Here is a 12,441-nt window from a genome sequence, read left to right as displayed (position 1 = left end):
GCCTTGAACTCAGAAATCCACCTGCCTCTGCCTCCCAAATGCTGGTATTACTGTGTTTGCTCTTATGTAGTGGTTAGAAAAATTACTGAAGAGAACAACGTGCGTGGGACTGATGTCTGTTGCAGGAACACTGATTCTGCAGATGGTTATCACAGAAGGAATTTCTCCCCTGGAGAACGGAGGGATGGGGAGGACAGGAAAGGCTACTTTTCTTTACACTATCAGGCCAGGGGAGATAGAGAAGCTGATAACGTTCACTGAAGTTGTTTTTAACACTGAGCTGAGGCTCCTTCAGTCAGGAGTGTCTTCCACAGCTGAACGCAAATAAAGCCGGAGGACAAATAACTGCTTCCTTCCACAGATCTATCACCATGAAAGTGACCTTCTCAGCTGCCATCCTTGTTCTAGCCAGCTCAGTGTGCACTTCCTTTGCAGTGGGTGAGTTACAACTTCTTGCTCTATCCACATTTTCTGCAACATATCTAATCTATGGGGATATTAGAAGTGTAAATGCCATTAGATTCATTCATTCATTCATTCATTCATTCATTCATTCATTCATGGTGCTGGAGATGGAGTACCTTGTGCATACTGGCTAAGCATTGTACCATTTAGCTGTATTCCCAGTCACCTTTTAGATTTATTTGATCCTTAATTCCTCAGTTTACAAATGAAACAGAAATCCAGAGAAAGCAAAGATTCCTACAGTGTCACTGGCATCAAAACTGGGAGTTGGATCCCAGCCTTTCAAATCCAGGGCCACTGGTTTTCCAAATACTAGTTTATCAAGAGGACACTCGCCAGGGCAGCACTCATGTCCACAGTCCATATCTGTACATATCTCAAGCCCCAAGAGAACATCACTAGGCCCTGGAGAAGGAGACCCTATTCTTCTCGATAATGATTGACAGTGTTGAAGTAGTAATGCAGCATCCACTGTTAACTGTGGAGGCTCTGGGGGCCCACACATTCTTTCCCTTTTAGACTTTTTTTTTCCTCAGCATCTGCCGGATATGTTGTCTGAAATGAAACATTGGTTATCAATAGGATTTATTTTTCTCAAGCATGAGAGAATGTTTGCTTAGTAACAGCTTAAATTACGGTAAGACATCATCCATATTGCTCACAAGATCTTTAATACCATGCTGGTTTTCCCAGGGCCCAGCACCTGCTGATTACATATCCAAGAAATACACACTGTGTGCTCCAAACTAGACTAGGTAGCTTGTATGGCAGGAATGTCCCTAGAGTCACAATAGGACACACCAGTGGAGGAAGATACAGTGATAGCATGACCTATGCCAAGAATTAATAAATATTTTCATAAATGACTCATAGATGTCTGGCATGGTGGTCCATACCTTTAATGCCAATACTTGGGAGGTAGAGGCAGATCTGTGAGTTTAAGCTTGAGACCAGCCTGCCCTACAGAATGAGTTCCAGGACGACCAGAGCTATGAAGAGAGACCCTGTTGATCAGTGATTTGAAGTTATAGGACTCAACTGTAATTATGTATGATTCTTCTATAATTCCTTACATGTAGACTAGTGAAACTCAACATCCTTTAAGATGTCTCAGTATTTTTACAGATAATTTATAACCTAATATATATTTTATTAACCAACTAATACAAATACATGTGATAGGGATGGTTGAGGGTGGCTCAGGAGAGTACTTGCCTAGCCTGCACAAAGCCCTGGGCTCCATCCGTAGTGAGATATGTCTGGACACAGGGACACACATCTGTAATGCTAGCACATTAGTAGGAGACAGCAGGAGGTAGAGGCAGCAGGCTCAGAAGTTCAACGTCATCCTGGACTTATATAGAAATCTCAAAGCCAGCCTAGACTACACAGACCCTAAAGAAAGAAGGGTGGTAGGGCCTGCTGTCTACCAGAATAAACAGGACTTGTTGTCAGGGGAGAGAAAAGGAAGAAGATGTGGAGGGTACAGGGAGGAATATTGTCAAAGAACTTTCCTTTAAGGCTTATGTACACACATGTTTTGCTAGCGTGCACATATGTGGACCATGTTTGTGAACTGGCACTGTTTCTTCACTGCCTTCAAATGCAAGAAAAATGCCCTGGAGTTATGGGTGGTTGTGAGCCATTGTGTGGGTGCTGGGAACTGAACATGGGTCTTCCTCAAGAGCCATAAGTGCTGTTAACTGCTGAGCCACCTCTGCAGCTTCAAAAAATAGTTCATACTTATGTAAAAATGTCTTATGACACATAAAATGATATATACCAATTTTAAAAAAAGAATTTTAAAAATGACAAAAAGTTGACCTATGAGTTTCCTAAGCTATTTCCCCATGAAGTGGATGGAGCAGATCTCCTGTTCTCTCCTGACTGACTGTTCCTGTAGAGATCAGCTTGTACTAAGAAGGAAACCCTGGGCTATAATGATGGGATGGGATGCTCCTGAATGAGCAGGCCCCTTCACCTACCCTTTTCCCTGAGGTCATAGGCAGGGCAGTAACTCTTCCGTGTATGCTTCTGTCTTCCAGACTTCTTCCTTCCTTTGGGCTTTCACATGACCGAGGAACTTTTACAGAACACAAAGGTGAGCTCCACTTCCTAGGCTCCAACAACAGGAAGGGGGGGGGGGACGGGGGGGGGGGGAGAGGGGGAAGGGAGGGGAGAAAACAGAGAGAGAGAGAGAGAGAGAGAGAGAGAGAGAGAGAGAGAGAGCGCACTAGCGCACTAGTCTCCCTCCCTGGTCCTGCTAGGAGGTAGGGAGCAGGAGTGGCTTGCTTGGGAACATCATAATCATAAGAGAGTCCAAGTGGGAGCTGGAGAGATGGCTCAGCAGTTAAGAGCACCAATTGCTCTTCCAGAGGTTTTGAGTTCAATTCCCAGCAACTACATGGTGGCTCACAACTATCTGTAATGGGATCTGATGCCCTCTTCTGGTGTGTCTGAAAAACACAAGAGTGTACTCACATACATAAAATAAATATTAGGGGGGTGGGGAGATTTGGTTGCCCCTTGGAGCTCTTCCACACATTACTCCAGTCTGCAACCTACCTGTGAGATCCACCATTAAATGCATGAGGAGGTTGTGGCTCAAATTCATGTTGGTCCCAAGTTGGTGTGAACACTATTTCCACAGTGATAACCAGGATATTTATACATCATCTCACACCCAAACCCCAAGATGCATTCTGTCAACCCTTCCTCTTAACTGTGATGTGGTAAGTTTGAGTGTACTGCTATTTAAGACAGTACAGATTGTAAGTCACTTACCAATGCTTATAATAAATTCCAATTTTTGCCAGATAATGATGCCTCATGGTAGTTCTAGTACTGGGGAGACACAGGTAGAAAGTTGTATGTGAGTCTAAGACCAGCCTAGTCTACATAGTAAGTTCCAGGACAGCTGGGGCTACATAGAGAGACTCTGACTCAAATAAATAAATTAAATAAATAAATAAATAAATAAATCATTCAAGTAACAAAAAAAGTAGAAATATCAAAGTAGAGAGGCAGAGAGGCAGGCGGATCTCTGAGTTTGAGGTCAGCATGGTCTACAGAGGTACAGAACAGCCAGGGCTACACAGAGAACAAAAGTAGAAAAGCAAACAACGGCCGGGCGGTGGTGGCGCACGCCTTTAATCCCAGCACTCGGGAGGCAGAGGCAGGCGGATTTCTGAGTTCGAGGCCAGCCTGGTCTACAGAGTGAGTTCCAGGACAGCCCGGGCTATACAGAGAAACCCTGTCTCGAAAAACCAAAAAAAAAAAAAAAAAAAAAAAGAAAAGCAAACAACGAAAAGAAAATTAAAAGAAGAAACTTCCTCCATTTTTTTTTTTTAGAAATTCGTTTCCTGTCTTATTAATGTATGTGGGTTTGTCTGAGTGTACACCACATGTATACAGGTCCCCATGGAAACCAGAACATCCCCTGGAGCTGGAGTTACAGGCAATTGTGAGCCATCTGGTACAGGAGCTGGGAACTGAACTCCATTCCTCTGGAAGAGCAACAGGTGCTGAGCCATCTCTCCAGCTCCAGAAATGCCTGTTTGGGAAGACATTTCCCAGCTCTTACTTTCTATACTATAACAATGACACTTTGTGATTTGTAGAACAGAGACTTTCTTTCTAATAAGGAAGAGGAGGGAGGCTAGGAAATGCACAGAACACTTACTACAGTTATATAGGTAACAATGGTAAGGACCAGGGTAAATGTGGTGGAGCTGAAGCCTGTCTTCTGAACTCCTGGTCTAGTGTTCCCTACTCCATCCCCCATTCCTGCTACCACTAACAATGGTCAAAGGGCCTGGAGGCAGATGAAGGAAGCAGTGTTCTGTGTCTCACTTCAGGCCTTGTGCATGAAGAATATACAGATGTGCTGGATACTTCCCTACTTCAAGGTCAGTGAGCCTATATGTGGCAGTAACCAAGAAACCTACGAGGGTGAGTGCCATCTCTGCTCCAGAATTCTGTGAGTCTTCATTTTATTATTCCTTGCCTCAGCCACTCCCATTAGAGCTTCACTTCACACACCCCTCCATTACTTGCTTTTCCATTTCTTCCCTCTCTCCTCTTGCTCCCCAAAGTTGAATGGGATCCTGGTCCAATAATGCAGAAACAGAAAGCCAGAGGTCAGAGTGCAGTGCCTCGCATGGACAGTGGCCAAATGAGGGAACTCCGTAGCAAGTAGGCACAGCATTCAGATCATGTGACCATAGCCAAGTGGGTTCACCAGGTTACAGAACAGCCTAATGAAGCAGAGATGAGCTAGTGAGATGGCTTGGCAGGTAAAGGCACTTGGTACCAAGTCTGATGACTTGGTGTTTGATCCTAGGGACTCACATGGTAAGGACAGCCCTAAATTCCAAAAGTTGTCCTCTTACCTCCACACATACACCATGCCACACACATACACAAACACATGCTCATGCACACACATAAAATATGAAATTAAAACATGTCTTTAAAGAGGAGGGGAGGATGGACATAAATGGAGGAATGGAGAGGAGGGAGAGGAGGGAGAGGACGGGGAGGAATAGAAAACTGAGTGATAGGTTTGCCCAACTAATGGTTTATTGATTCCAATAAACCATTATTCCCCCACATAGCTTTTTTATAATGTTCATCCTGTCAGTGGTTTAGTTTGTGGCCTGTGACATTTAGCTTTTGAAAAAAACTGCAAAATGTCCAACTCTTTGATTCAAGGCACAGAAGTCTGCACATCACATATGGCTAGGTCAAACATCCTTCCCTCCTTGTCTTCATCTTTTTTAAGAAAAAGAATAATCTTCTTGGTCCATACAAGAGATGTTTGGCCAAGTAAGAATGAACTTTGTTTGGTGTACTTGGTTGTACAAATACTAAAACTTACACTAGAACCCATAAAAAGTTGTGAGGTGATTTTGTTTTGTTTTTCTTTTCTTTTTTTTTTTTTTTTTGGTATTTTTCGAGACAGGGTTTCTCTGTTTAGCCCTGGCTGTCCTGGAACTCACTCTGTAGACCAGGCTGGCCTCAAACTCAGAAATCCACCTGCCTCTGCCTCCCAAGTGCTGGGATTAAAGGCGTGCGCCACCACTGCCTGGCTGTTTTGTTTTTCAAGACAAGATTTCTCAATGTAACCAGCCTTGGCTCTCTTGGACTCACTTTGTAGACTAGGCTGGATTTGAACTCATAGAGATTCACCTGCCTCTGCCTCCTGAGCGCTGGGTTTAAAGGCGTATACTACCATGCTCAGCTGTGAGGTGAAATTTTTATATCAGCCTCAATGACTGGCATAGATAACTGCAGTAGATACCCATAGCACAATAGACTGTTAATACACTGTTATATACAAACTCACTTTTACTATATTTAAAAAATTAGGGATTGGAGAAATGGCTCAGTGGGACCATGTTTGTGACACCAGTATGAAGAACAGAGTTCAAATTCCCAATAGCCACCGGAGGAAGGCAGCCATGGCTGCTTGGCTGTAACCTCAGTGCTGAGGGGCAGAGGCAGGAGGACCATTGTGGCTTGTCAGGGTTAGCTCTGGGATCAGTGAAAGACCCTATCTCAAGAAAATAAAGTAAAAGAAGATACAGCAGGCTATCCACATGTACACAGTGAAGCAGGTACCTGTACGCAGATGAGTAAACAGCACACACATACATCACACACATACATATATAGACATACTAAATAAACATAAAACTGTTTTCTTGAGCTGTAGATATAGCTCAGTGATAGAATTCTTTCTTGTTATATGTGAGGCCCTGTGTTCAATATCTCCAACAACTCAAAAATAATTACGGTGTACATGTGTGTTCCTGGCACTCAGGAGACAGACACAGGCAGATGGCTGTGAGCTGGAGGCCAGTCTGGTATACATAGCAAGGTCTAGGCCTGCCAAAGCTGCACAGTACATCCATCTAAAACAAACCAACAAAACCAAAAATAATTATAATAAAGTATATTCACCTGGTGGTGATGATGCACACATTTAATCCCAGCATTCGGGAGGCAGAGGCAGGCAGAGTTCTGAATTTGAGGCCAGCCTGATCTACACACTGAGTTCTAGGACAACCCAGGGTTACACAAAGAAACCCTGTCTAGAAAAATGAAAATAAATTAACTAAGGAAATTAAATATTCTCTTAGAAGTTGCTCTGGGGTCACAAACTTTACAGTATAGCAGTAATTTTACTGGGGAAGTGGGGGGGGGGGTCTTCCCAACTCTGTCCTTCCCTTTTAGCTCAAAAGTAAAAGATATAAGATTTTATTAACAAGCTGCTGGCTCAATGCCAGGCAGGTTCTGAGCTATTCTAACCCAACCAGATAAATGCACCATTACTTGCTATCTTAGGGTTTTACTGCTGTGAACAGACACCATGACCAAGGCAACTCTTCTAAGGACAACATTTAATTGGGGCTGGCTTACAGGTTCAGAGGTTCAGTCCGTTATCATCAAGTCAGGAACATGGCAGCATCCAGGCAGGCATGGTGCAGGGAAAGCTGAGAGTTCTACATCTTCATCTAAAGGCTGGCTTCCAGGCAGCTAGGTTGAGGGTATTAAAGCCCATGCCCACAGTGACACACCTACTCCAACAAAGTCACACCTCCAAAGAGTGCCACTTCCTGGGCCAAGCACATACAAACCATCACACTTGCCAACTGAGTCTTACTCTGTTTCATGTGTGTCTCCAGAACAAGCTTCTTTTGGTCATGTGCTCATGGTCCATCCTCACAGTCTATCCTTCTTCTTCCTATCTGAGATGCCCTCACTTGATCTGAAGTTCCCCCTTCCTCTCTCCCCTGCCCAATCACAGGCTCTAGCTTTTTATTACCGAATCAGGGATTATTGGGGAACATTCTTTACAGCACACTTGTCAATACAATGCCCATGTCCAGACTGCAACCTGACCTTGGGGTACAGAAGTCAGCATCTGAATACACAGCACACAAGACCAACCCCTACATTAAAGCAATCTAATCTGGATTCACAGCAATTACAAATGAAGCTGTTAACAAAACAAACAAACAAACAAACAAAAGCTGGGCAGTGGTGGCACAAGCCTTTAATCCCAGCACTTGGGAGGCAGAGGCAGGTGGATTTCTGAGTTCGAGACCAGCCTGGTCTACAGAATGAGTTCCAGGACAGCCAGGGCTATACAGAGAAACCCTGTCTTGAAAAACAAACAAACAAACAAACAAAAACAAATGAACATGCTAAATATTCCCTCCTTTTTTTTTGAGCTGTCACTGCCATACAAACTATGCCTTTATCCTTTGTATACCAGTTAACACAGGCATAAATATTGTTGTTGTCTTTTAAATCTGGAGAAAAAGATGTACAAATACAATTCATTGTCTTTTCTAGCTTCATAAGAGCTGCCCAGTACTGGCTCTCTGTTTCTTCACATGGATTCCAGTTTGTCTGTTTTAGTTAAAACAGGGTCTCATTAATATATATATATATATATATATATATATATATATATATATATGCGCCGTGGTGGTACATACCTTTAATCCCAGCACTTGGGAGGCAGAAGCAGGACAGCCAGGGCTACACAGAGAAACCCTGTCTTCAAAAACAACAACAAAAAGAACTGTTGTATTTTTTTAAGTGTGTGTGTATGTGTACACACATAGCACATGTAAATAACAAAGCACATGTAAATATAGGAGCCTATGGAAGCCAGAAGAGGTCACTGGATCCCCTGGAGCTAGGTAGAATCACAGGCTATTGTAAGCTGCCCAAACTTACCCCCTTCTAACCTCCATGGGTACACAGACATACACGCAGGCAAACCACACATACACATAAAATAAATGCATCATATATATTTTTTTTTCAGAGTTATCAACAAAATATTTTTCTTTTTTTTTTTTCTTTTTTTTTTTTTTGGTTTTTTCGAGACAGGGTTTCTCTGTGTAGCCCTGGCTGTCCTGGGACTCACTCTGTAGACCAGGCTAGCCTCAAATTCTCGAACTCAGAGATCCGCCTGCCTCTGCCTCCCAAGTGCTGAGATTAAAGGCGTGCACCACCACCACCCGGCAAAATATTTCTTTCTTAACTTTGTCCTGGACCCACCAAGAAAGAATTGGTTGTCATGGTTTATGGCATATCACAAAACAAAAATAATCATTTCAAGTGGTAGTGTATACCTTTGGTCCCAGCACTCAGGTGGCAGAGGTAGGCTATCTCTGAGTTCCAGGACAGCCTGGTCTACAGACTGAGTTTCAGGACGGCCCAGCCTGTTATACACAGTAACCTTGTCTCAATAAATAAATAAATAAATAAATAAATAAATAAATAATAAAAACAAACAATGATTTCATAATATAATTTTTTCCAGATATAAAGACAGAACTGTAATTAAAGTGCATGATGGGCCATGTGTAAGTAAAGTCTTTTTTCCTTTTTCATTTTTAAGAGTAAAGCAAGAAATAAAAATTTTATAACTCAACAGGGTGACAATCCATTCTCCTAAATTTTGAGTTAAACATTAAGACTATGTTAGTTTTTCTCTAAAACTGTGTTAGAAAATATTTTATTCCCATGATTACTCCAGCTGATGCCAGATCTCTGGTACATAAAGAACACTGCGGGTGAGTTAGTAGACAGCTGGCAGAACCTGGAAGGAAATGTTTCCACCCCAACTTCCCATATCTCAGGCAGAAAACAAGGATATGTATCTCTTCTTCCTTCCTTTAAACACCCCTATCCCCTTGGGGTGTGTGTGTGTGTGTGTGTGTGTGTGTGTGTGTGTGTGTGTGTGTGTTTGTTTGTTTGTTTTTTGAGACAGAGTCTCACTAGGTAGCCCTGGCTGTCCATGTCCTACTCTCTATGTAGACCAGGTTGACCTTGAACTCACAGAGAACCACTGACCTCTGCCTCCAGAGTGCTGGGACTAAAGCCATGCACTTGTCCCTTAATATTCAGAAAAACTGACAGAAAAATAGGCAAAGACTAGTTTTACAGAAGAAAGAAAAAAGTCAGATCTGACACGCTAGCACCTGAGAGGCTACAGCAGAAGGATTTTAATTTTGAGGTTAGCCTTGTCTCTACTGTAAAACCTCGTTTCTAAAACAAAACTCAGGGACAGGATGTGCTCTTGGGTTTGATCACGAGCTAATTAACATGCAAAGCCTGCTCAAACGCTCTTGAATAACTGGACAAATGCAAACTGGAACAATAATGACATTCCAATTTCCCAGCTATGCTGGGAAAGGCTGGGATGCTATCAGTGCTGGTGGAGATAAGAGGACAGAAGTCTCACAATGGCTGGGAGCAGGGAGGACTTAAAGTCACTGTGGAGAACAATCAGGTTTTAGACAATGTAACAAATTTGAGTACATATGTATCTTATGGACCAGTATTTCCAAACCTTGAAAGGTACAAAGAAATGTTCTCAGCTTTGCAAAGTGACATACATGTCTATGGCAGTGTTTATCATGGTGTGAAGCAAAAGAAACTGAATGGGTCATCATTCCTCCCCACAGCCTTGCACAGGCTCTCTATCTGTATCATACAACAGGAGGAGGGCTGGTCCTTATCGCTTATCCCCAACCCTGTTTCCTGCCTACTATCACCCCCTTTACTGTTATCTCCTCTCCCAAATCCCTCACAGGATCTTCAACGTCATAGCTCTCAGCTACATCTCATATTCAAAGAAGCAAAAGTCTGGAGAGACTGACTTACTTCAAACACTGAGCTGGAAATCCATAGGGCTCAACTTTGAATATGGACACCAGTTTCCCATTCTGTTCCTCATGCAGCCCCTGCTCTATCCCAGGGTACCACACGCCTCTAATGTAATGCTTCTACTCCCCATCTGTTCTGCTGGAGTAGAGTCCTCAGAATCACATAGGCAGCCACGTCCTTTGCTTTTCCTCTCTGCCCATATCTACTCTGCTTTCTTTTCATCCTGCAATGAGATCAGAATGTCTCTAGTCAGCCCCAGTTCGGTGTTCAGCACACTCCTGCTGGATTGTGGGTATGTGTGGTTACCAATGCATTGGCTTTTCTCTTCATCTGACTTCAATTCCTCTAAGCAATCATTTCTCTTACAGGAGCACTCCTCGGATAAGTTTGAACACCAATAAAAGTTACTGAGTTCTCAGAGAGCCATGTGGAGCATGACTGACTCTTCAAAGATTCCCAATTTGGGAGCCAGGGTCTGGAGTTCAGTGGTAGAGTGCACTAGTGTGTATGAATCCGTAGGGAGTGTTGAAAGAGAACAGCTCCTTGAGAAGAACAACTTGGTAGTAGAAGATACTTCCATCAAATTCATTCATTAGTTTCTTCAATAAATGATTCTCAGCATAAACTTGGCTGGTAAACATTTTCTCAGTTAATAAAAACCTTTTCCTTTTGGGGGGAGTGGGTAGAGTGAGTTTGTTTGTTTGTTTGTTTGTTTGAGACAGGGCTTCTGTGTGGCCCTGTCTGTCCTAGAACTCACTGTGTAGACCAGGTTTGACTTGAACTCAGAAATCTAACTGCCCCTAACTCCTGAGTGCTGGGATTAAAGGTGTGCACCACCAGTGCCTGGCAAGAACCTTTCCAATATATCAGATACTCAATGCTCTCATTCCTCTATATTTTCATATAAATTGTGACCAAAAAAACAATGTAATGTACAATGTGGGAATAAATATCTCAGTAGTAGCAATGTCTATAAGCTGAGGGCTTTGGTTATAATTGAGTTTGATATGTGTCCTGTGAGCAGTATAGCTCTCAGCATGTCTCATAACAACTACACCATAAAGGGGTACTGTGTACTATGTATCTATGTACCACAAGCATTTGTGATACTGCAGAAGCCAGAAGAAGGTGTCAAATTCTCAGGAGTGAAGTTATGGATGTTGTGAGCCACCATATGGATGCAAGAATCAAACCTTTGTAAGAATAGGAAGTGCTCATAACTGCTAAGCCACCTCTCTAGCTCCAAAGATTTGTTTTTAAAGATTTATTTATTATGAGTACACTGTAGCTGTTTTCAGACACACCAGAAGAGGGCATCGGATCCCATTACAGACAGTTGTGAGCCACCATGTAGTTGCTGGGAATTGAACTCAGGACCTCTGAAAGAGCAGTCAGTGCTCTTAACGACTGAGCCATCTTTCCAGCCTGATGATTTTTTTTTTAAATCATGTATATGTGTCTAAGTGTGAGTACGTACAGGTGCCTACAAAAACCCAAGGTGTGGGTCCTCTTAGAGTTTGAGAACCTGACATGGAGGCTGGGAATCAAATTTGTATCCTCTACAAGAGTAGCTGTGTTCCTAACTACTGAGCCAGGTCTCCAGCTTGGAATTTGGAGTTTTACTGAAAGAAAATTTGTTAAGTATAATATTGGGGTGATTCCTGGTAATAATGGTGTTTCTAAATACTTCCCAGTTAAGGTATCTAAGACTCAAAACAATCTTAAGCTGGACTAGATGAAGCAGGTCTGCAATCCCAGGTACATGAGAGACTGGGTCAGACAGAAGAATTGCAAATTCATGCCATACCTAGGCTATGGTGAGTTCAGAAACAGCCTGGCCATACCATTCTCTGGTAGAGCAATTGTCTAGCATGTACAAGGCTCCCCAAACAGCACAGAACCAACAATACAACAACAAAAAAAAAATGCTTGAGAAGTACATTTCCATTATATTTAAAAAACCCAAAAACGCCTTTTGCAAGCTAGCCTTCATAGTACCAGAAGGCTAATGGGCAAAGTCATCAACACTCTCCCCAGCTGTGAACTCTGTGAACTAGAGTAATGACTGGCATGGCAAGAGATGCCCCAGAGGTAATAGTGGCACAAGCAGATGGGGGTTACCATCTGTGTTCTGACTGGATTTGAGGCCTGCTTCTTAGGAGGAAACACATGCCTGGCACTGTAAATCAGGTCAAGGGAGTACAAATATTATTAAGAGCCAGAGGACCAGGATACCTGCTGCAAGATAATGTCAGGGAAACTGTGCCCCATGAAATATGCTTT

General features: G+C 42.8%; 1 protein-coding gene across 2 annotated transcripts; it reads left to right on the top strand.

The window, feature by feature from the left end:
* The first annotated feature begins 232 nt into the window (after positions 1–232).
* Positions 233–10,783, top strand: Spink8 (serine peptidase inhibitor, Kazal type 8 (putative)). 2 transcript variants are annotated; one of them, XM_028785407.1, is made up of 5 exons: positions 233–438; positions 2,511–2,566; positions 4,323–4,444; positions 8,810–8,852; positions 10,527–10,783. In XM_028785407.1, the coding sequence occupies exons 1-5, from the start codon at positions 372–374 to the stop codon at positions 10,557–10,559; spliced, it is 321 nt and encodes a 106-aa protein (XP_028641240.1). In that variant the 5' UTR covers positions 233–371; the 3' UTR covers positions 10,560–10,783. The 2 variants fall into 2 exon arrangements, with proteins under 2 accessions (XP_028641240.1, XP_028641242.1); XM_028785409.1 differs by having other exon boundaries at positions 364–438; positions 8,810–8,856; positions 10,530–10,783.
* Positions 10,784–12,441: the final 1,658 nt, after the last annotated feature.

This window comes from Grammomys surdaster, unplaced genomic scaffold (genome assembly GCF_004785775.1).
Source record: "Grammomys surdaster isolate TR1022 unplaced genomic scaffold, NIH_TR_1.0 125216, whole genome shotgun sequence".
Taxonomy (NCBI): domain Eukaryota; kingdom Metazoa; phylum Chordata; class Mammalia; order Rodentia; family Muridae; genus Grammomys; species Grammomys surdaster.
This window is presented reverse-complemented; position numbering and strand designations above follow the sequence as displayed.